General features: G+C 59.1%; 3 protein-coding genes across 3 annotated transcripts; all 3 read right to left on the bottom strand.

The window, feature by feature from the left end:
• Positions 1–8,893: 8,893 nt before the first annotated feature.
• Positions 8,894–10,444, bottom strand: LOC142593797 (inositol 1,4,5-trisphosphate receptor-interacting protein-like 1). The gene has a single exon (XM_075712911.1). It carries the CDS (start codon positions 10,442–10,444, stop codon positions 8,894–8,896), a length of 1,551 nt encoding a protein of 516 aa, XP_075569026.1.
• Positions 10,445–14,349: 3,905 nt separating this feature from the next.
• On the bottom strand, positions 14,350–15,900 carry LOC142593798 (inositol 1,4,5-trisphosphate receptor-interacting protein-like 1). The gene has a single exon (XM_075712912.1). The coding sequence runs from the start codon at positions 15,898–15,900 to the stop codon at positions 14,350–14,352; it is 1,551 nt and encodes a 516-aa protein (XP_075569027.1).
• A 3,905-nt stretch (positions 15,901–19,805) lies between these two features.
• Positions 19,806–21,356, bottom strand: LOC142593829 (inositol 1,4,5-trisphosphate receptor-interacting protein-like 1). The gene has a single exon (XM_075713115.1). The coding sequence runs from the start codon at positions 21,354–21,356 to the stop codon at positions 19,806–19,808; it is 1,551 nt and encodes a 516-aa protein (XP_075569230.1).
• Between the last annotated feature and the right edge of the window lie 1,904 nt (positions 21,357–23,260).

Below are 23,260 nucleotides of genomic sequence, written 5' to 3'. Positions count from 1 at the left end.
TTAACCACAGGAGCTTGCGTGCTGCTTTCTTTTGGATTTATTATCGTCGGCCTGCCACGGCAATCTCATAGTCACAGAATATCCTGAGTTGGAAGGGACCCACGAGGATCATCGAGTCCAACCCGTGACTCCGCCCCGGGCAGCCTTGAAGTTAAAGCGTATACCTAGGAGCGTTGCCCCATCGCTTCTTGAATACCAACAGGCTTGGGGCCATGACCGTTTCCTGGGAGGAGCTTGCTCCGCTGCTTGCCCGCCCTCTCAGTGAACAACTTTTTCCTAATACCCAATCCGAACTTCCCTTGAGGCCGCTTGAAGCCATTCCTTTGCGTCCTACCACGGGCCCCCAGAGAGAAGAGATCAGCACCTCCCTCTGCGCTCCCCGTCGTGAGGAATTTGTAGACAGCAGTGAGCTCAGCCCTCGGTCTCCTCTCCTCTAAGCTGAACAACCCCAGCGTCCTCAGCCGCGCCTCGTAAGCACATGCCCGCTAGTCCTTTCACCATCTTTGCTGCCTTCTTTTGAAGCGCATTCTAATAGTTTGATATCCTTCCTACACTGTGGTGCCCCAAAGGGCACACAGTACTCGAGGTGAGGCCACACCAGGACGGAGGGTCGTGGGTCAATCCCTTCTTCCGAGCAGCTAGCTACGCCGTGCCTAGCGCACCCCAGGAGACGGCTGGCCCTTTTGGCCACCAGGGCACGTTCTTGACTCCTATTGAGCTGACCACCAACCCAAATGCCCAGATCCCTTTCCAAAGCCCATACGTGTTTGCTCGCTGCCTAAGTTCCCAAAGGAGATTCCTGGTCAGCCAAGCCACTGGCCTTCTGCCCCTCTCGCTTGACTTGCGACACGTTGGAATTGCCTGCTCCTGTGCTCTTAAGAAAGGGCTCTTAAAAAGTGACCAGCATTTACGGACACCAATACCCGCAAAAGCAGACTGCCAGGGGACCTTACTAACTAGCTCCTTGAGCAGCCTGAAGTCTGCTCTCCCGGGGTGCGGGGTAGTAGCTCTGCAGACAGTTTTTCCCATATCACCAGGTTTTCCACTCAACCGCTTCTCGATCGCTACACGGCCAAGACAGCCACCGATCGTCACTTCACCCACGACGCCATCTCTAGGTACAAACAACAGGTCTAGGAGGGCACCTTTCCGAGTCGTCTCCCTTAGTACCCGTACCAAAAAGTTCTCTTGAGTGTGGGCTTCAGGGATTTCCTGGGCCTGTTCATGTCTGCTCGATGGCAGTCCCAGTTAGCAGCTGGGAAGCTGAAGTCGCCCGTAAGGACGACACAGGGCGACTCATCTAGACATTTCCCTTGATTCCTTCTAGAATAAGACATCGGTGTCATCATCCTGGCTGGGTAATCCAGAGTAGACTCCTGCAAGTACACGCACTTCATTAGCTTTTCCCCTAATCTTTACGCAGAGGCTCTCAACCAGGTCGTCCTCCCCTGCAAGCGCTGCACAGTCCGACCCCTCCCTTACACGCAGCGCTACCGGTCCGCCTCGCCTGCCCTGCCTCTCTCTCCTGAAGAGCCTGTAACCGTCTCCATCACAGCGCTCCACTCTCAGGACTCTTCCCAACAAGTCTCACTTACGCCAATGATGTCGTAGCTCTGGCACCGAGCCAAGGCCTCTACTCCATGGAATCACAGAATCACAGAATCACAGAATCGTAGAATGCTTTGGCTTGGAAGGGACCTTTAGAGGTCACCTAGCCCAACCGCCCTGCAGCGAGCAAGGACACCTTTAACTAGATCAGGTTGCTGAGAGCCCCATCCAACCTGACCTTGAAGGTTTCCAGGGACGGGGCCTCCACTACCTGTCTGGGCAACCCGTTCTAGTGCCTCACCACCCTCACTGGAAAAAAACGTACAAACATTTCAGATGCGCTCCAGTGTACTCAGTACATCGTGGAGCAGAGCGAAGGCTCTCGCTAGCACAGCGTCCCTCAAGCAGTGACATACCGTCCCATAGCTTAGCACTAGTAGGCCGGATTTCATCCCTCCCCGCCTTCAAACCTAGTTTAAAGCTCTTTCAAGCAGCACCGCTAATTCGTGAGCAAAAATACTCTTCCCCCGTTGAGAACGGTGAATCTCGTCAGGCCCCAGCAGGCCTGGTGTCGCACAGGCCACCCCATGATTGAAAAAGCCCAAACTCTGGCAGCGCCGCTAGCCTCGGGGCCAGGTAGTGATACGCGGCGTCTGCCTGTTTCTTTCCATGTCATTCCCTAGAGCTGGGAGGACAGAGGAGAGTCCTGCCTGCGCTCGTGATCCCGTCACCAATCTCCCCGAGGCCCTGAAGTCTCTCTTGACCGCCCTTGGGCTTCTCGTCGCGACTTTGTTGGTACCCGCACGAAAAAGCAAGAGCTGATAATAACCTGAGGGCCGTACAAGGCTAGGAGGTTTCCTGGCGACGCCTTCTACCCGAGCCGCAGGGAGGCAGAACGCTTCCCCAAAAGGCAGGCCTGGTCGGCAGAGCAGGGGAGTAGTGAATGAATTCTTTATTTTGCTTTCCCTGCTAACCTGTCCGCTCCCAGCCCACGCGTTTTCCCGCTTTTGCCCGTCAGATTCTCTCCACCATCCCACCGGGGGCAAGGGATTGAGCTGCTGTGTGATGCCAAGCTGCCTGCTGGGATTAACCCGCCGCGCCTGGGAAGCCAAAGCCCAGTGAATCGTTGAAACCAGAGCCCAGTCGCCCGTGCCTGCCTTCCTCCCCAGAGTGATGCACAGACACTCACAGAGGCGGCGTCTGTGCGTTAAACGAGTCCTTTATTGGCATCTTTGCACAGGGTCAAGCTCCCAGAGGGAAGGGACTCTCCCAGAGAGGGAGGGCGGTGGCTGTCCAGGTGGTAACGGGAGTCTCTGTTGCCAGGCTCCTTGCAACGGCCGCTCCAGCTGCATCGGGTCCCACTGCCCGGACCGCGCTTTTGCTGCGGAGCTGCGGGGCAGGTGTGGCAGCAGTTCCCGCTGCCGACTGAGCAGCGTGTTCTCCGTGTGCAGCGTGCCGGGTTCTGCAGCACCAGCTCCCCGGGGAGCGTCTAGGAAGCACAGATTCTCCACCTGGCCCCCAGTGAACACACAGAGGCACATCAGCGGTGCCTCTCGCTTGGTCCCTGCACAGCCGGAGGTGCCAGCAACAATTTCTGGGCCCGTGTGAAATGCCATCCTGGCTGGCCCAGTGCGAGGGGAAAGCAGGGCAAAACTCATCCTTGTCGCCACTGTAGCTGTCCCTGGCTGCTGTGCTGGGGACTCCATCGAGAGGAGAACAGTGCCGCCCTTGGCAGAGGGCTGCTGCACGGGGTTCGCCCTTTCCTTTCTGCGTCCCGCATTCTTCCCTCTGTCTCCGTCCTGTGTGAGGTGGCCGTCTGCCATCAGCTGTGAGTCCCACAAACACAGCCCCGTGCATGAAGACCTCCTTCAGTGCCCGTAGAACAGCAGTCTTACGAGCCGGTCTTGCAGCTCATCGGACTCACGCAGCGCCTCGGCATGGGCGGCTGGATCCTGTGCCAGGCGCTGGAAGAGGTTGGGTGGCTTGGCCGTCTGGAAAGCTGGGAGCAAGATGACGTCGTCGGGCATGTTCTCATTGCCAAAGAAGAAGTGGTCGAGGCGTTTCTCCTGCAGGCAGCAGCGCAGGTAGCGCATGATACCCTGCAGCCGCAGCAGGAAATCCCTCCTGCGCCAGCCTGACAGGGGTGCGGTGGTCAGGAGGTGCATCACAGCTGTCTTCAAGGCACAGGTGGAAAAGCCTGTGCCCGCCAGGATGCGGGCGCAGAGCTGCAGGCATTTGAGGTGGAAGCTGTTATGCGGGGCCTGCCTGGCCGTATGCCTGAAGACCTTCACCTCTGCCACAGCGTAGCTCTCTGGCCACGTTGTGCTTGGGGTGAAGATGGCCTCTGCAGTCTGGCTGCTCAGGAAGATGTCCGAGTCGCCTTGCCGCACCCCAAGCATTATCTCAATGAAGAGGGTTCTCCCGGAGGCATTCGTCAGCTGCAGCTTGCAGGAGCGGCTGGAGGGCAGCACCTTCGTATTGTGGCGACGCGACCGAGGCACTGCCACCCGGGCTGACCTGACGAAGCTCTGGAACCAGCGGGCAGTTTTCTGCACATCTAGGTAGGAGCCAGTGCAGAGGGTGCCTAGGAGGCTGGGACCCTGATTTCTCCTCAGCTCCTCCTTGGGGTGGTGGAGGAAGCACAGCAGGTTCTCCACCAGCTGCTCCCTCGTGCAGGTGCACTCCAGCTCCACGCGGAGGCAGGAGTCCTTTGCCTGCATCTCCCCCGTGTTGCCCAGCTCCAGGTGGAAGGTGTGCCCACAGCGGGGCTGCAGGGGCACGAGCAGGCGGGAGACAGCATCATCCCCACGGGGACTGCAACCTTCAAAAGCACTGCCCACCCCGATGGCTGGTTGCCGCACCGGGAAGAAACTATTTGACAAGAGCACCTGGAAGACACGGAGGAGGTCGGCCACCAGCTTCGCCCACCACCTGGCTCCTGTACGCCAGGTTCTGCACTGGCCACTGGATGCGCTTTGCAAAACTCCCGCCGAGACCCCTCTCATCAGCAGGATCTTCTCCTTCACTTTCTTCCTCCTCCTGCTCTTCTTCCTCCCCCTGCTCCTCTTCCTCCCGCTGCTCCTCTTCCTCCTCCAGCTCTGTGCTGCTGCTGGAGCTCTCCCCGTCGCTGCTGCTGTCCATCCACGTCGTGGATTGTTTTCCTGAGCCACCAGCAGAGCCCGAAGAGCAGGACAAGGACTCCGGCAATCAGCCAGAACTGCCACTGCTGCAAGGCAGCCAAGAGCTGGCCTCCCCAGGCAATGCTGCGCGGCTCCTGGCTCCTCTGCTCCAGCTCCTGCAGCAGGCGAGTCATCTCGGCGTTGAGCAGCTCCGCACGCTGCTGCATGCGCTCGCGCGTGGCCTCATCCAGCTCGTCACCGACCATCTGGGGGAGCTGGAAGATGCTTTGCAGAAGCACGGCAAGGACTTTTGTGGCAGCCATGGCCTGCAGGAGGAGGGAGAGCAGGGGTTGGCTGGGTCCGGGAGGGAGAGAGCTGGTGGCGGGGGGAGCGGGGAGGGGAGCCGCAGGGAGCTGGGGGCAGGTAGGCGAGGGGGCGAGGCAGCTGGGAGGCAGCAAGGCCCGAGCCCAGCCCTGGCAGCACCGTGCCTTGCCCAAGGCACTGCCACGAGCGGCTGGGCTCTCGGTGCAGGGTGAGAACCCACCGTGCCGGGGGCCCGCCTTTCTGCCCCGGCCCTCGTCCAGCCCGGCTTCCCGCCGCGTGCGCACTCACCGCTGTCCCAGGCCGTACTGGGGCAGCGCTGCCTGCTGGCGCCTTTTATAACCGCCCCCCATTGTGACTCGTCCCCTATGCGCCAGAGCGCATCACAGGCACGCCCGCCGGCCAGCCCCGCCCTTCGGCCCCCCCCCCCAGCTCAGCCACTCGCAGTTGCCCTGCTCTACTGGCTAAGGCTGGCCTAGAGTGAACTGCTTAACCACAGGAGCTTGCGTGCTGCTTTCTTTTGGATTTATTATCGTCGGCCTGCCACGGCAATCTCATAGTCACAGAATATCCTGAGTTGGAAGGGACCCACGAGGATCATCGAGTCCAACCCGTGACTCCGCCCCGGGCAGCCTTGAAGTTAAAGCGTATACCTAGGAGCGTTGCCCCATCGCTTCTTGAATACCAACAGGCTTGGGGCCATGACCGTTTCCTGGGAGGAGCTTGCTCCGCTGCTTGCCCGCCCTCTCAGTGAACAACTTTTTCCTAATACCCAATCCGAACTTCCCTTGAGGCCGCTTGAAGCCATTCCTTTGCGTCCTACCACGGGCCCCCAGAGAGAAGAGATCAGCACCTCCCTCTGCGCTCCCCGTCGTGAGGAATTTGTAGACAGCAGTGAGCTCAGCCCTCGGTCTCCTCTCCTCTAAGCTGAACAACCCCAGCGTCCTCAGCCGCGCCTCGTAAGCACATGCCCGCTAGTCCTTTCACCATCTTTGCTGCCTTCTTTTGAAGCGCATTCTAATAGTTTGATATCCTTCCTACACTGTGGTGCCCCAAAGGGCACACAGTACTCGAGGTGAGGCCGCACCAGGACGGAGGGTCGTGGGTCAATCCCTTCTTCCGAGCAGCTAGCTACGCCGTGCCTAGCGCACCCCAGGAGACGGCTGGCCCTTTTGGCCACCAGGGCACGTTCTTGACTCCTATTGAGCTGACCACCAACCCAAATGCCCAGATCCCTTTCCAAAGCCCATACGTGTTTGCTCGCTGCCTAAGTTCCCAAAGGAGATTCCTGGTCAGCCAAGCCACTGGCCTTCTGCCCCTCTCGCTTGACTTGCGACACGTTGGAATTGCCCGCTCCTGTGCTCTTAAGAAAGGGCTCTTAAAAAGTGACCAGCATTTACGGACACCAATACCCGCAAAAGCAGACTGCCAGGGGACCTTACTAACTAGCTCCTTGAGCAGCCTGAAGTCTGCTCTCCCGGGGTGCGGGGTAGTAGCTCTGCAGACAGTTTTTCCCATATCACCAGGTTTTCCACTCAACCGCTTCTCGATCGCTACACGGCCAAGACAGCCACCGATCGTCACTTCACCCACGACGCCATCTCTAGGTACAAACAACAGGTCTAGGAGGGCACCTTTCCGAGTCGTCTCCCTTAGTACCCGTACCAAAAAGTTCTCTTGAGTGTGGGCTTCAGGGATTTCCTGGGCCTGTTCATGTCTGCTCGATGGCAGTCCCAGTTAGCAGCTGGGAAGCTGAAGTCGCCCGTAAGGACGACACAGGGCGACTCATCTAGACATTTCCCTTGATTCCTTCTAGAATAAGACATCGGTGTCATCATCCTGGCTGGGTAATCCAGAGTAGACTCCTGCAAGTACACGCACTTCATTAGCTTTTCCCCTAATCTTTACGCAGAGGCTCTCAACCAGGTCGTCCTCCCCTGCAAGCGCTGCACAGTCCGACCCCTCCCTTACACGCAGCGCTACCGGTCCGCCTCGCCTGCCCTGCCTCTCTCTCCTGAAGAGCCTGTAACCGTCTCCATCACAGCGCTCCACTCTCAGGACTCTTCCCAACAAGTCTCACTTACGCCAATGATGTCGTAGCTCTGGCACCGAGCCAAGGCCTCTACTCCATGGAATCACAGAATCACAGAATCACAGAATCGTAGAATGCTTTGGCTTGGAAGGGACCTTTAGAGGTCACCTAGCCCAACCGCCCTGCAGCGAGCAAGGACACCTTTAACTAGATCAGGTTGCTGAGAGCCCCATCCAACCTGACCTTGAAGGTTTCCAGGGACGGGGCCTCCACTACCTGTCTGGGCAACCCGTTCTAGTGCCTCACCACCCTCACTGGAAAAAAACGTACAAACATTTCAGATGCGCTCCAGTGTACTCAGTACATCGTGGAGCAGAGCGAAGGCTCTCGCTAGCACAGCGTCCCTCAAGCAGTGACATACCGTCCCATAGCTTAGCACTAGTAGGCCGGATTTTATCCCTCCCCGCCTTCAAACCTAGTTTAAAGCTCTTTCAAGCAGCACCGCTAATTCGTGAGCAAAAATACTCTTCCCCCGTTGAGAACGGTGAATCTCGTCAGGCCCCAGCAGGCCTGGTGTCGCACAGGCCACCCCATGATTGAAAAAGCCCAAACTCTGGCAGCGCCGCTAGCCTCGGGGCCAGGTAGTGATACGCGGCGTCTGCCTGTTTCTTTCCATGTCATTCCCTAGAGCTGGGAGGACAGAGGAGAGTCCTGCCTGCGCTCGTGATCCCGTCACCAATCTCCCCGAGGCCCTGAAGTCTCTCTTGACCGCCCTTGGGCTTCTCGTCGCGACTTTGTTGGTACCCGCACGAAAAAGCAAGAGCTGATAATAACCTGAGGGCCGTACAAGGCTAGGAGGTTTCCTGGCGACGCCTTCTACCCGAGCCGCAGGGAGGCAGAACGCTTCCCCAAAAGGCAGGCCTGGTCGGCAGAGCAGGGGAGTAGTGAATGAATTCTTTATTTTGCTTTCCCTGCTAACCTGTCCGCTCCCAGCCCACGCGTTTTCCCGCTTTTGCCCGTCAGATTCTCTCCACCATCCCACCGGGGGCAAGGGATTGAGCTGCTGTGTGATGCCAAGCTGCCTGCTGGGATTAACCCGCCGCGCCTGGGAAGCCAAAGCCCAGTGAATCGTTGAAACCAGAGCCCAGTCGCCCGTGCCTGCCTTCCTCCCCAGAGTGATGCACAGACACTCACAGAGGCGGCGTCTGTGCGTTAAACGAGTCCTTTATTGGCATCTTTGCACAGGGTCAAGCTCCCAGAGGGAAGGGACTCTCCCAGAGAGGGAGGGCGGTGGCTGTCCAGGTGGTAACGGGAGTCTCTGTTGCCAGGCTCCTTGCAACGGCCGCTCCAGCTGCATCGGGTCCCACTGCCCGGACCGCGCTTTTGCTGCGGAGCTGCGGGGCAGGTGTGGCAGCAGTTCCCGCTGCCGACTGAGCAGCGTGTTCTCCGTGTGCAGCGTGCCGGGTTCTGCAGCACCAGCTCCCCGGGGAGCGTCTAGGAAGCACAGATTCTCCACCTGGCCCCCAGTGAACACACAGAGGCACATCAGCGGTGCCTCTCGCTTGGTCCCTGCACAGCCGGAGGTGCCAGCAACAATTTCTGGGCCCGTGTGAAATGCCATCCTGGCTGGCCCAGTGCGAGGGGAAAGCAGGGCAAAACTCATCCTTGTCGCCACTGTAGCTGTCCCTGGCTGCTGTGCTGGGGACTCCATCGAGAGGAGAACAGTGCCGCCCTTGGCAGAGGGCTGCTGCACGGGGTTTGCCCTTTCCTTTCTGCATCCCGCATTCTTCCCTCTGTCTCCGTCCTGTGTGAGGTGGCCGTCTGCCATCAGCTGTGAGTCCCACAAACACAGCCCCGTGCATGAAGACCTCCTTCAGTGCCCGTAGAACAGCAGTCTTACGAGCCGATCTTGCAGCTCATCGAACTCACGCAGTGCCTCGGCATGGGCGGCTGGATCCTGTGCCAGGCGCTGGAAGAGGTTGGGTGGCTCGGCCGTCTGGAAAGCTGGGGGCAAGATGATGTCGTCGGGCATGTTCTCATTGCCAAAGAAGAAGTGGTCGAGGCGTTTCTCCTGCAGGCAGCAGCGCAAGTAGCGCATGATATCCTGCAGCCGCAGCAGGAAATCCCTCCTGCGCCAGCCTGACAGGGGTGTGGTGGTCAGGAGGTGCATCACAGCTGTTTTCAAGGTATAGGTGGAAAAGCCTGTGCCCGCCAGGATGCGGGCGCAGAGCTGCAGGCATTTGAGGTGGAAGCTGTTATGCGGGGCCTGCCTGGCCATACGCCTGAAGACCTTCACCTCTGCCACAGCATAGCTCTCTGGCCACGTTGTGCTTGGGGTGAAGATGGCCTCTGCAGTCTGGCTGCTCAGGAAGATGTCCGAGTCGCCTTGCTGCACCCCAAGCATTATCTCAATGAAGAGGGTTCTCCCGGAGGCATTCGTCAGCTGCAGCTTGCAGGAGCGGCTGGAGGGCAGCACCTCCATATTGTAGTGATGCGACTGAGGCACTGCCACCCAGGCTGACCTCACGAAGCTCTGGAACCAGCGGGCAGTTTTCTGCACATCTAGGTAGGAGCCAGTGCAGAGGGTGCTTAGGAGGCTGGGACCCTGATTTCTCCTCAGCTCCTCCTTGGGGTGGTGGAGGAAGCACAGCATGTTCTCCATCAGCTGCTCCCTCGTGCAGGTGCACTCCAGTTCCACACGGACGCAGGAGTCCTTTGCCTGCATCTCCCCCGTGTTGCCCAGCTCCAGGTGGAAGGTGTGCCCACAGGGGGGCTGCAGGGGCACGAGCAGGCGGTAGACAGCATCATCCCCACGGGGACTCCAACCTTCGAAAGCACTGCCCACCCCAATGGCTGGTTGCAGCACCGGGAAGAAACTATTTGACAAGAGCACTTGCAAGACACAGAGGAGGTCGCCCACCAGCTCGTCCACCACCTGGCTCCTGTACGCCAGGTTCTGCACTGGCCACTGGATGCGCTTTGCAAAAATCCTGCCGAGATCCTTCTCATCAGCAGGATCTTCTCCTTCACTTTCTTCCTCCACCTGCTCCTCTTCCTCCTGCTGCTCCTCTTCCTCCTCCTGCTCTGTGCTGCTGCTGGAGCTCTCCTCGTCGCTGCTGCTGTCCACGCCATGGATTGTTTTCCTGAGCCACCAGCAGAGCCCGAAGAGCAGGACAAGGACTCCGGCAATCAGCCAGAACTGCCACTGCTGCAAGGCAGCCAAGAGCTGGCCTCCCCAGGCAATGCTGCGCGGCTCCTGGCTCCTCTGCTCCAGCTCCTGCAGCAGGCGAGTCATCTCGGCGTTGAGCCGCTCCGCACGCTGCTGCATGCGCTCGCGCGTGGCCTCATCCAGCTCGTCACCGACCATCTGGGGGAGCTGGAAGATGCTTTGCAGAAGCACGGCAAGGACTTTTGTGGCAGCCATGGCCTGCAGGAGGAGGGAGAGCAGGGGTTGGCTGGGTCCGGGAGGGAGAGAGCTGGTGGCGGGGGGAGCGGGGAGGGGAGCCGCAGGGAGCTGGGGGCAGGTAGGCGAGGGGGCGAGGCAGCTGGGAGGCAGCAAGGCCCGAGCCCAGCCCTGGCAGCACCGTGCCTTGCCCAAGGCACTGCCACGAGCGGCTGGGCTCTCGGTGCAGGGTGAGAACCCACCGTGCCGGGGGCCCGCCTTTCTGCCCCGGCCCTCGTCCAGCCCGGCTTCCCGCCGCGTGCGCACTCACCGCTGTCCCAGGCCGTACTGGGGCAGCGCTGCCTGCTGGCGCCTTTTATAACCACCCCCCATTGTGACTCGTCCCCTATGCGCCAGAGCGCATCACAGGCACGCCCGCCGACCAGCCCCGCCCTTCGGCCCCCCCCCAGCTCAGCCACTCGCAGCTGCCCTGCTCTACTGGCTAAGGCTGGCCTAGAGTGAACTGCTTAACCACAGGAGCTTGCGTGCTGCTTTCTTTTGGATTTATTATCGTCGGCCTGCCACGGCAATCTCATAGTCACAGAATATCCTGAGTTGGAAGGGACCCACGAGGATCATCGAGTCCAACCCCTGACTCCACCCCGGGCAGCCTTGAAGTTAAAGCGTATACCTAGGAGCGTTGCCCCATCGCTTCTTGAATACCAACAGGCTTGGGGCCATGACTGTTTCCTGGGAGGAGCTTGCTCCGCTGCTTGCCCGCCCTCTCAGTGAACAACTTTTTCCTAATACCCAATCCGAACTTCCCTTGAGGCCGCTTGAAGCCATTCCTTTGCGTCCTACCACGGGCCCCCAGAGAGAAGAGATCAGCACCTCCCTCTGCGCTCCCCGTCGTGAGGAATTTGTAGACAGCAGTGAGCTCAGCCCTCGGTCTCCTCTCCTCTAAGCTGAACAACCCCAGCGTCCTCAGCCGCGCCTCGTAAGCACATGCCCGCTAGTCCTTTCACCATCTTTGCTGCCTTCTTTTGAAGCGCATTCTAATAGTTTGATATCCTTCCTACACTGTGGTGCCCCAAAGGGCACACAGTACTCGAGGTGAGGCCGCACCAGGACGGAGGGTCGTGGGTCAATCCCTTCTTCCGAGCAGCTAGCTACGCCGTGCCTAGCGCACCCCAGGAGACGGCTGGCCCTTTTGGCCACCAGGGCACGTTCTTGACTCCTATTGAGCTGACCACCAACCCAAATGCCCAGATCCCTTTCCAAAGCCCATACGTGTTTGCTCGCTGCCTAAGTTCCCAAAGGAGATTCCTGGTCAGCCAAGCCACTGGCCTTCTGCCCCTCTCGCTTGACTTGCGACACGTTGGAATTGCCCGCTCCTGTGCTCTTAAGAAAGGGCTCTTAAAAAGTGACCAGCATTTACGGACACCAATACCCGCAAAAGCAGACTGCCAGGGGACCTTACTAACTAGCTCCTTGAGCAGCCTGAAGTCTGCTCTCCCGGGGTGCGGGGTAGTAGCTCTGCAGACAGTTTTTCCCATATCACCAGGTTTTCCACTCAACCGCTTCTCGATCGCTACACGGCCAAGACAGCCACCGATCGTCACTTCACCCACGACGCCATCTCTAGGTACAAACAACAGGTCTAGGAGGGCACCTTTCCGAGTCGTCTCCCTTAGTACCCGTACCAAAAAGTTCTCTTGAGTGTGGGCTTCAGGGATTTCCTGGGCCTGTTCATGTCTGCTCGATGGCAGTCCCAGTTAGCAGCTGGGAAGCTGAAGTCGCCCGTAAGGACGACACAGGGCGACTCATCTAGACATTTCCCTTGATTCCTTCTAGAATAAGACATCGGTGTCATCATCCTGGCTGGGTAATCCAGAGTAGACTCCTGCAAGAACACGCACTTCATTAGCTTTTCCCCTAATCTTTACGCAGAGGCTCTCAACCAGGTCGTCCTCCCCTGCAAGCGCTGCACAGTCCGACCCCTCCCTTACACGCAGCGCTACCGGTCCGCCTCGCCTGCCCTGCCTCTCTCTCCTGAAGAGCCTGTAACCGTCTCCATCACAGCGCTCCACTCTCAGGACTCTTCCCAACAAGTCTCACTTACGCCAATGATGTCGTAGCTCTGGCACCGAGCCAAGGCCTCTACTCCATGGAATCACAGAATCACAGAATCACAGAATCACAGAATCGTAGAATGCTTTGGCTTGGAAGGGACCTTTAGAGGTCACCTAGCCCAACCGCCCTGCAGCGAGCAAGGACACCTTTAACTAGATCAGGTTGCTGAGAGCCCCATCCAACCTGACCTTGAAGGTTTCCAGGGACGGGGCCTCCACTACCTGTCTGGGCAACCCGTTCTAGTGCCTCACCACCCTCACTGGAAAAAAACGTACAAACATTTCAGATGCGCTCCAGTGTACTCAGTACATCGTGGAGCAGAGCGAAGGCTCTCGCTAGCACAGCGTCCCTCAAGCAGTGACATACCGTCCCATAGCTTAGCACTAGTAGGCCGGATTTTATCCCTCCCCGCCTTCAAACCTAGTTTAAAGCTCTTTCAAGCAGCACCGCTAATTCGTGAGCAAAAATACTCTTCCCCCGTTGAGAACGGTGAATCTCGTCAGGCCCCAGCAGGCCTGGTGTCGCACAGGCCACCCCATGATTGAAAAAGCCCAAACTCTGGCAGCGCCGCTAGCCTCGGGGCCAGGTAGTGATACGCGGCGTCTGCCTGTTTTCATGTCATTCCCTAGAGCTGGGAGGACAGAGGAGAGTCCTGCCTGCGCTCGTGATCCCGTCACCAATCTCCCCGAGGCCCTGAAGTCTCTCTTGACCGCCCTTGGGCTTCTCGTCGCGACTTTGTTGGTACCCGCACGAAAAAGCAAGAGCTGATAATAACCTGAGGGCCGTACAAGGCTAGGAGGTTTCCTGGCGACGCCTTCTACCCGAGCCACAGGGAGGCAGAACGCTTCCCCAAAAGGCAGGCCTGGTCGGCAGAGCAGGGGAGTAGTGAATGAATTCTTTATTTTGCTTTCCCTACTAACCTGTCCGCTCCCAGCCCACGCGTTTTCCCGCTTTTGCCCGTCAGATTCTCTCCACCATCCCACCGGGGGCAAGGGATTGAGCTGCTGTGTGATGCCAAGCTGCCTGCTGGGATTAACCCGCCGCGCCTGGGAAGCCAAAGCCCAGTGAATCGTTGAAACCAGAGCCCAGTCGCCCGTGCCTGCCTTCCTCCCCAGAGTGATGCACAGACACTCACAGAGGCGGCGTCTGTGCGTTAAACGAGTCCTTTATTGGCATCTTTGCACAGGGTCAAGCTCCCAGAGGGAAGGGACTCTCCCAGAGAGGGAGGGCGGTGGCTGTCCAGGTGGTAACGGGAGTCTCTGTTGCCAGGCTCCTTGCAACGGCCGCTCCAGCTGCATCGGGTCCCACTGCCCGGACCGCGCTTTTGCTGCGGAGCTGCGGGGCAGGTGTGGCAGCAGTTCCCGCTGCCGACTGAGCAGCGTGTTCTCCGTGTGCAGCGTGCCGGGTTCTGCAGCACCAGCTCCCCAGGGAGCGTCTAGGAAGCACAGATTCTCCACCTGGCCCCCAGTGAACACACAGAGGCACATCAGCGGTGCCTCTCGCTTGGTCCCTGCACAGCCGGAGGTGCCAGCAACAATTTCTGGGCCCGTGTGAAATGCCATCCTGGCTGGCCCAGTGCGAGGGGAAAGCAGGGCAAAACTCATCCTTGTCGCCACTGTAGCTGTCCCTGGCTGCTGTGCTGGGGACTCCATCGAGAGGAGAACAGTGCCGCCCTTGGCAGAGGGCTGCTGCACGGGGTTTGCCCTTTCCTTTCTGCATCCCGCATTCTTCCCTCTGTCTCCGTCCTGTGTGAGGTGGCCGTCTGCCATCAGCTGTGAGTCCCACAAACACAGCCCCGTGCATGAAGACCTCCTTCAGTGCCCGTAGAACAGCAGTCTTACGAGCCGATCTTGCAGCTCATCGAACTCACGCAGTGCCTCGGCATGGGCGGCTGGATCCTGTGCCAGGCGCTGGAAGAGGTTGGGTGGCTCGGCCGTCTGGAAAGCTGGGGGCAAGATGATGTCGTCGGGCATGTTCTCATTGCCAAAGAAGAAGTGGTCGAGGCGTTTCTCCTGCAGGCAGCAGCGCAAGTAGCGCATGATATCCTGCAGCCGCAGCAGGAAATCCCTCCTGCGCCAGCCTGACAGGGGTGTGGTGGTCAGGAGGTGCATCACAGCTGTTTTCAAGGTATAGGTGGAAAAGCCTGTGCCCGCCAGGATGCGGGCGCAGAGCTGCAGGCATTTGAGGTGGAAGCTGTTATGCGGGGCCTGCCTGGCCATACGCCTGAAGACCTTCACCTCTGCCACAGCATAGCTCTCTGGCCACGTTGTGCTTGGGGTGAAGATGGCCTCTGCAGTCTGGCTGCTCAGGAAGATGTCCGAGTCGCCTTGCTGCACCCCAAGCATTATCTCAATGAAGAGGGTTCTCCCGGAGGCATTCGTCAGCTGCAGCTTGCAGGAGCGGCTGGAGGGCAGCACCTCCATATTGTAGTGATGCGACTGAGGCACTGCCACCCAGGCTGACCTCACGAAGCTCTGGAACCAGCGGGCAGTTTTCTGCACATCTAGGTAGGAGCCAGTGCAGAGGGTGCTTAGGAGGCTGGGACCCTGATTTCTCCTCAGCTCCTCCTTGGGGTGGTGGAGGAAGCACAGCATGTTCTCCATCAGCTGCTCCCTCGTGCAGGTGCACTCCAGTTCCACACGGACGCAGGAGTCCTTTGCCTGCATCTCCCCCGTGTTGCCCAGCTCCAGGTGGAAGGTGTGCCCACAGGGGGGCTGCAGGGGCACGAGCAGGCGGTAGACAGCATCATCCCCACGGGGACTCCAACCTTCGAAAGCACTGCCCACCCCAATGGCTGGTTGCAGCACCGGGAAGAAACTATTTGACAAGAGCACTTGCAAGACACAGAGGAGGTCGCCCACCAGCTCGTCCACCACCTGGCTCCTGTACGCCAGGTTCTGCACTGGCCACTGGATGCGCTTTGCAAAAATCCTGCCGAGATCCTTCTCATCAGCAGGATCTTCTCCTTCACTTTCTTCCTCCACCTGCTCCTCTTCCTCCTGCTGCTCCTCTTCCTCCTCCTGCTCTGTGCTGCTGCTGGAGCTCTCCTCGTCGCTGCTGCTGTCCACGCCATGGATTGTTTTCCTGAGCCACCAGCAGAGCCCGAAGAGCAGGACAAGGACTCCGGCAATCAGCCAGAACTGCCACTGCTGCAAGGCAGCCAAGAGCTGGCCTCCCCAGGCAATGCTGCGCGGCTCCTGGCTCCTCTGCTCCAGCTCCTGCAGCAGGCGAGTCATCTCGGCGTTGAGCCGCTCCGCACGCTGCTGCATGCGCTCGCGCGTGGCCTCATCCAGCTCGTCACCGACCATCTGGGGGAGCTGGAAGATGCTTTGCAGAAGCACGGCAAGGACTTTTGTGGCAGCCATGGCCTGCAGGAGGAGGGAGAGCAGGGGTTGGCTGGGTCCGGGAGGGAGAGAGCTGGTGGCGGGGGGAGCGGGGAGGGGAGCCGCAGGGAGCTGGGGGCAGGTAGGCGAGGGGGCGAGGCAGCTGGGAGGCAGCAAGGCCCGAGCCCAGCCCTGGCAGCACCGTGCCTTGCCCAAGGCACTGCCACGAGCGGCTGGGCTCTCGGTGCAGGGTGAGAACCCACCGTGCCGGGGGCCCGCCTTTCTGCCCCGGCCCTCGTCCAGCCCGGCTTCCCGCCGCGTGCGCACTCACCGCTGTCCCAGGCCGTACTGGGGCAGCGCTGCCTGCTGGCGCCTTTTATAACCACCCCCCATTGTGACTCGTCCCCTATGCGCCAGAGCGCATCACAGGCACGCCCGCCGACCAGCCCCGCCCTTCGGCCCCCCCCCAGCTCAGCCACTCGCAGCTGCCCTGCTCTACTGGCTAAGGCTGGCCTAGAGTGAACTGCTTAACCACAGGAGCTTGCGTGCTGCTTTCTTTTGGATTTATTATCGTCGGCCTGCCACGGCAATCTCATAGTCACAGAATATCCTGAGTTGGAAGGGACCCACGAGGATCATCGAGTCCAACCCCTGACTCCACCCCGGGCAGCCTTGAAGTTAAAGCGTATACCTAGGAGCGTTGCCCCATCGCTTCTTGAATACCAACAGGCTTGGGGCCATGACTGTTTCCTGGGAGGAGCTTGCTCCGCTGCTTGCCCGCCCTCTCAGTGAACAACTTTTTCCTAATACCCAATCCGAACTTCCCTTGAGGCCGCTTGAAGCCATTCCTTTGCGTCCTACCACGGGCCCCCAGAGAGAAGAGATCAGCACCTCCCTCTGCGCTCCCCGTCGTGAGGAATTTGTAGACAGCAGTGAGCTCAGCCCTCGGTCTCCTCTCCTCTAAGCTGAACAACCCCAGCGTCCTCAGCCGCGCCTCGTAAGCACATGCCCGCTAGTCCTTTCACCATCTTTGCTGCCTTCTTTTGAAGCGCATTCTAATAGTTTGATATCCTTCCTACACTGTGGTGCCCCAAAGGGCACACAGTACTCGAGGTGAGGCCGCACCAGGACGGAGGGTCGTGGGTCAATCCCTTCTTCCGAGCAGCTAGCTACGCCGTGCCTAGCGCACCCCAGGAGACGGCTGGCCCTTTTGGCCACCAGGGCACGTTCTTGACTCCTATTGAGCTGACCACCAACCCAAATGCCCAGATCCCTTTCCAAAGCCCATACGTGTTTGCTCGCTGCCTAAGTTCCCAAAGGAGATTCCTGGTCAGCCAAGCCACTGGCCTTCTGCCCCTCTCGCTTGACTTGCGACACGTTGGAATTGCCCGCTCCTGTGCTCTTAAGAAAGGGCTCTTAAAAAGTGACCAGCATTTACGGACACCAATACCCGCAAAAGCAGACTGCCAGGGGACCTTACTAACTAGCTCCTTGAGCAGCCTGAAGTCTGCTCTCCCGGGGTGCGGGGTAGTAGCTCTGCAGACAGTTTTTCCCATATCACCAGGTTTTCCACTCAACCGCTTCTCGATCGCTACACGGCCAAGACAGCCACCGATCGTCACTTCACCCACGACGCCATCTCTAGGTACAAACAACAGGTCTAGGAGGGCACCTTTCCGAGTCGTCTCCCTTAGTACCCGTACCAAAAAGTTCTCTTGAGTGTGGGCTTCAGGGATTTCCTGGGCCTGTTCATGTCTGCTCGATGGCAGTCCCAGTTAGCAGCTGGGAAGCTGAAGTCGCCCGTAAGGACGACACAGGGCGACTCATCTAGACATTTCCCTTGATTCCTTCTAGAATAAGACATCGGTGTCATCATCCTGGCTGGGTAATCCAGAGTAGACTCCTGCAAGAACACGCACTTCATTAGCTTTTCCCCTAATCTTTACGCAGAGGCTCTCAACCAGGTCGTCCTCCCCTGCAAGCGCTGCACAGTCCGACCCCTCCCTTACACGCAGCGCTACCGGTCCGCCTCGCCTGCCCTGCCTCTCTCTCCTGAAGAGCCTGTAACCGTCTCCATCACAGCGCTCCACTCTCAGGACTCTTCCCAACAAGTCTCACTTACGCCAATGATGTCGTAGCTCTGGCACCGAGCCAAGGCCTCTACTCCATGGAATCACAGAATCACAGAATCACAGAATCACAGAATCGTAGAATGCTTTGGCTTGGAAGGGACCTTTAGAGGTCACCTAGCCCAACCGCCCTGCAGCGAGCAAGGACACCTTTAACTAGATCAGGTTGCTGAGAGCCCCATCCAACCTGACCTTGAAGGTTTCCAGGGACGGGGCCTCCACTACCTGTCTGGGCAACCCGTTCTAGTGCCTCACCACCCTCACTGGAAAAAAACGTACAAACATTTCAGATGCGCTCCAGTGTACTCAGTACATCGTGGAGCAGAGCGAAGGCTCTCGCTAGCACAGCGTCCCTCAAGCAGTGACATACCGTCCCATAGCTTAGCACTAGTAGGCCGGATTTTATCCCTCCCCGCCTTCAAACCTAGTTTAAAGCTCTTTCAAGCAGCACCGCTAATTCGTGAGCAAAAATACTCTTCCCCCGTTGAGAACGGTGAATCTCGTCAGGCCCCAGCAGGCCTGGTGTCGCACAGGCCACCCCATGATTGAAAAAGCCCAAACTCTGGCAGCGCCGCTAGCCTCGGGGCCAGGTAGTGATACGCGGCGTCTGCCTGTTTTCATGTCATTCCCTAGAGCTGGGAGGACAGAGGAGAGTCCTGCCTGCGCTCGTGATCCCGTCACCAATCTCCCCGAGGCCCTGAAGTCTCTCTTGACCGCCCTTGGGCTTCTCGTCGCGACTTTGTTGGTACCCGCACGAAAAAGCAAGAGCTGATAATAACCTGAGGGCCGTACAAGGCTAGGAGGTTTCCTGGCGACGCCTTCTACCCGAGCCACAGGGAGGCAGAACGCTTCCCCAAAAGGCAGGCCTGGTCGGCAGAGCAGGGGAGTAGTGAATGAATTCTTTATTTTGCTTTCCCTACTAACCTGTCCGCTCCCAGCCCACGCGTTTTCCCGCTTTTGCCCGTCAGATTCTCTCCACCATCCCACCGGGGGCAAGGGATTGAGCTGCTGTGTGATGCCAAGCTGCCTGCTGGGATTAACCCGCCGCGCCTGGGAAGCCAAAGCCCAGTGAATCGTTGAAACCAGAGCCCAGTCGCCCGTGCCTGCCTTCCTCCCCAGAGTGATGCACAGACACTCACAGAGGCGGCGTCTGTGCGTTAAACGAGTCCTTTATTGGCATCTTTGCACAGGGTCAAGCTCCCAGAGGGAAGGGACTCTCCCAGAGAGGGAGGGCGGTGGCTGTCCAGGTGGTAACGGGAGTCTCTGTTGCCAGGCTCCTTGCAACGGCCGCTCCAGCTGCATCGGGTCCCACTGCCCGGACCGCGCTTTTGCTGCGGAGCTGCGGGGCAGGTGTGGCAGCAGTTCCCGCTGCCGACTGAGCAGCGTGTTCTCCGTGTGCAGCGTGCCGGGTTCTGCAGCACCAGCTCCCCAGGGAGCGTCTAGGAAGCACAGATTCTCCACCTGGCCCCCAGTGAACACACAGAGGCACATCAGCGGTGCCTCTCGCTTGGTCCCTGCACAGCCGGAGGTGCCAGCAACAATTTCTGGGCCCGTGTGAAATGCCATCCTGGCTGGCCCAGTGCGAGGGGAAAGCAGGGCAAAACTCATCCTTGTCGCCACTGTAGCTGTCCCTGGCTGCTGTGCTGGGGACTCCATCGAGAGGAGAACAGTGCCGCCCTTGGCAGAGGGCTGCTGCACGGGGTTTGCCCTTTCCTTTCTGCATCCCGCATTCTTCCCTCTGTCTCCGTCCTGTGTGAGGTGGCCGTCTGCCATCAGCTGTGAGTCCCACAAACACAGCCCCGTGCATGAAGACCTCCTTCAGTGCCCGTAGAACAGCAGTCTTACGAGCCGATCTTGCAGCTCATCGAACTCACGCAGTGCCTCGGCATGGGCGGCTGGATCCTGTGCCAGGCGCTGGAAGAGGTTGGGTGGCTCGGCCGTCTGGAAAGCTGGGGGCAAGATGATGTCGTCGGGCATGTTCTCATTGCCAAAGAAGAAGTGGTCGAGGCGTTTCTCCTGCAGGCAGCAGCGCAAGTAGCGCATGATATCCTGCAGCCGCAGCAGGAAATCCCTCCTGCGCCAGCCTGACAGGGGTGTGGTGGTCAGGAGGTGCATCACAGCTGTTTTCAAGGTATAGGTGGAAAAGCCTGTGCCCGCCAGGATGCGGGCGCAGAGCTGCAGGCATTTGAGGTGGAAGCTGTTATGCGGGGCCTGCCTGGCCATACGCCTGAAGACCTTCACCTCTGCCACAGCATAGCTCTCTGGCCACGTTGTGCTTGGGGTGAAGATGGCCTCTGCAGTCTGGCTGCTCAGGAAGATGTCCGAGTCGCCTTGCTGCACCCCAAGCATTATCTCAATGAAGAGGGTTCTCCCGGAGGCATTCGTCAGCTGCAGCTTGCAGGAGCGGCTGGAGGGCAGCACCTCCATATTGTAGTGATGCGACTGAGGCACTGCCACCCAGGCTGACCTCACGAAGCTCTGGAACCAGCGGGCAGTTTTCTGCACATCTAGGTAGGAGCCAGTGCAGAGGGTGCTTAGGAGGCTGGGACCCTGATTTCTCCTCAGCTCCTCCTTGGGGTGGTGGAGGAAGCACAGCATGTTCTCCATCAGCTGCTCCCTCGTGCAGGTGCACTCCAGTTCCACACGGACGCAGGAGTCCTTTGCCTGCATCTCCCCCGTGTTGCCCAGCTCCAGGTGGAAGGTGTGCCCACAGGGGGGCTGCAGGGGCACGAGCAGGCGGTAGACAGCATCATCCCCACGGGGACTCCAACCTTCGAAAGCACTGCCCACCCCAATGGCTGGTTGCAGCACCGGGAAGAAACTATTTGACAAGAGCACTTGCAAGACACAGAGGAGGTCGCCCACCAGCTCGTCCACCACCTGGCTCCTGTACGCCAGGTTCTGCACTGGCCACTGGATGCGCTTTGCAAAAATCCTGCCGAGATCCTTCTCATCAGCAGGATCTTCTCCTTCACTTTCTTCCTCCACCTGCTCCTCTTCCTCCTGCTGCTCCTCTTCCTCCTCCTGCTCTGTGCTGCTGCTGGAGCTCTCCTCGTCGCTGCTGCTGTCCACGCCATGGATTGTTTTCCTGAGCCACCAGCAGAGCCCGAAGAGCAGGACAAGGACTCCGGCAATCAGCCAGAACTGCCACTGCTGCAAGGCAGCCAAGAGCTGGCCTCCCCAGGCAATGCTGCGCGGCTCCTGGCTCCTCTGCTCCAGCTCCTGCAGCAGGCGAGTCATCTCGGCGTTGAGCCGCTCCGCACGCTGCTGCATGCGCTCGCGCGTGGCCTCATCCAGCTCGTCACCGACCATCTGGGGGAGCTGGAAGATGCTTTGCAGAAGCACGGCAAGGACTTTTGTGGCAGCCATGGCCTGCAGGAGGAGGGAGAGCAGGGGTTGGCTGGGTCCGGGAGGGAGAGAGCTGGTGGCGGGGGGAGCGGGGAGGGGAGCCGCAGGGAGCTGGGGGCAGGTAGGCGAGGGGGCGAGGCAGCTGGGAGGCAGCAAGGCCCGAGCCCAGCCCTGGCAGCACCGTGCCTTGCCCAAGGCACTGCCACGAGCGGCTGGGCTCTCGGTGCAGGGTGAGAACCCACCGTGCCGGGGGCCCGCCTTTCTGCCCCGGCCCTCGTCCAGCCCGGCTTCCCGCCGCGTGCGCACTCACCGCTGTCCCAGGCCGTACTGGGGCAGCGCTGCCTGCTGGCGCCTTTTATAACCGCCCCCCATTGTGACTCGTCCCCTATGCGCCAGAGCGCATCACAGGCACGCCCGCCGGCCAGCCCCGCCCTTCGGCCCCCCCCCCCAGCTCAGCCACTCGCAGTTGCCCTGCTCTACTGGCTAAGGCTGGCCTAGAGTGAACTGCTTAACCACAGGAGCTTGCGTGCTGCTTTCTTTTGGATTTATTATCGTCGGCCTGCCACGGCAATCTCATAGTCACAGAATATCCTGAGTTGGAAGGGACCCACGAGGATCATCGAGTCCAACCCGTGACTCCGCCCCGGGCAGCCTTGAAGTTAAAGCGTATACCTAGGAGCGTTGCCCCATCGCTTCTTGAATACCAACAGGCTTGGGGCCATGACCGTTTCCTGGGAGGAGCTTGCTCCGCTGCTTGCCCGCCCTCTCAGTGAACAACTTTTTCCTAATACCCAATCCGAACTTCCCTTGAGGCCGCTTGAAGCCATTCCTTTGCGTCCTACCACGGGCCCCCAGAGAGAAGAGATCAGCACCTCCCTCTGCGCTCCCCGTCGTGAGGAATTTGTAGACAGCAGTGAGCTCAGCCCTCGGTCTCCTCTCCTCTAAGCTGAACAACCCCAGCGTCCTCAGCCGCGCCTCGTAAGCACATGCCCGCTAGTCCTTTCACCATCTTTGCTGCCTTCTTTTGAAGCGCATTCTAATAGTTTGATATCCTTCCTACACTGTGGTGCCCCAAAGGGCACACAGTACTCGAGGTGAGGCCACACCAGGACGGAGGGTCGTGGGTCAATCCCTTCTTCCGAGCAGCTAGCTACGCCGTGCCTAGCGCACCCCAGGAGACGGCTGGCCCTTTTGGCCACCAGGGCACGTTCTTGACTCCTATTGAGCTGACCACCAACCCAAATGCCCAGATCCCTTTCCAAAGCCCATACGTGTTTGCTCGCTGCCTAAGTTCCCAAAGGAGATTCCTGGTCAGCCAAGCCACTGGCCTTCTGCCCCTCTCGCTTGACTTGCGACACGTTGGAATTGCCTGCTCCTGTGCTCTTAAGAAAGGGCTCTTAAAAAGTGACCAGCATTTACGGACACCAATACCCGCAAAAGCAGACTGCCAGGGGACCTTACTAACTAGCTCCTTGAGCAGCCTGAAGTCTGCTCTCCCGGGGTGCGGGGTAGTAGCTCTGCAGACAGTTTTTCCCATATCACCAGGTTTTCCACTCAACCGCTTCTCGATCGCTACACGGCCAAGACAGCCACCGATCGTCACTTCACCCACGACGCCATCTCTAGGTACAAACAACAGGTCTAGGAGGGCACCTTTCCGAGTCGTCTCCCTTAGTACCCGTACCAAAAAGTTCTCTTGAGTGTGGGCTTCAGGGATTTCCTGGGCCTGTTCATGTCTGCTCGATGGCAGTCCCAGTTAGCAGCTGGGAAGCTGAAGTCGCCCGTAAGGACGACACAGGGCGACTCATCTAGACATTTCCCTTGATTCCTTCTAGAATAAGACATCGGTGTCATCATCCTGGCTGGGTAATCCAGAGTAGACTCCTGCAAGTACACGCACTTCATTAGCTTTTCCCCTAATCTTT

Source organism: Pelecanus crispus, chromosome 6, assembly GCF_030463565.1.
Source record: "Pelecanus crispus isolate bPelCri1 chromosome 6, bPelCri1.pri, whole genome shotgun sequence".
Taxonomy (NCBI): Eukaryota; Metazoa; Chordata; class Aves; order Pelecaniformes; family Pelecanidae; genus Pelecanus; species Pelecanus crispus.
The sequence above is the reverse complement of the archived record's forward strand: the minus strand, read 5'-3'. Positions and strand labels throughout refer to the sequence as shown.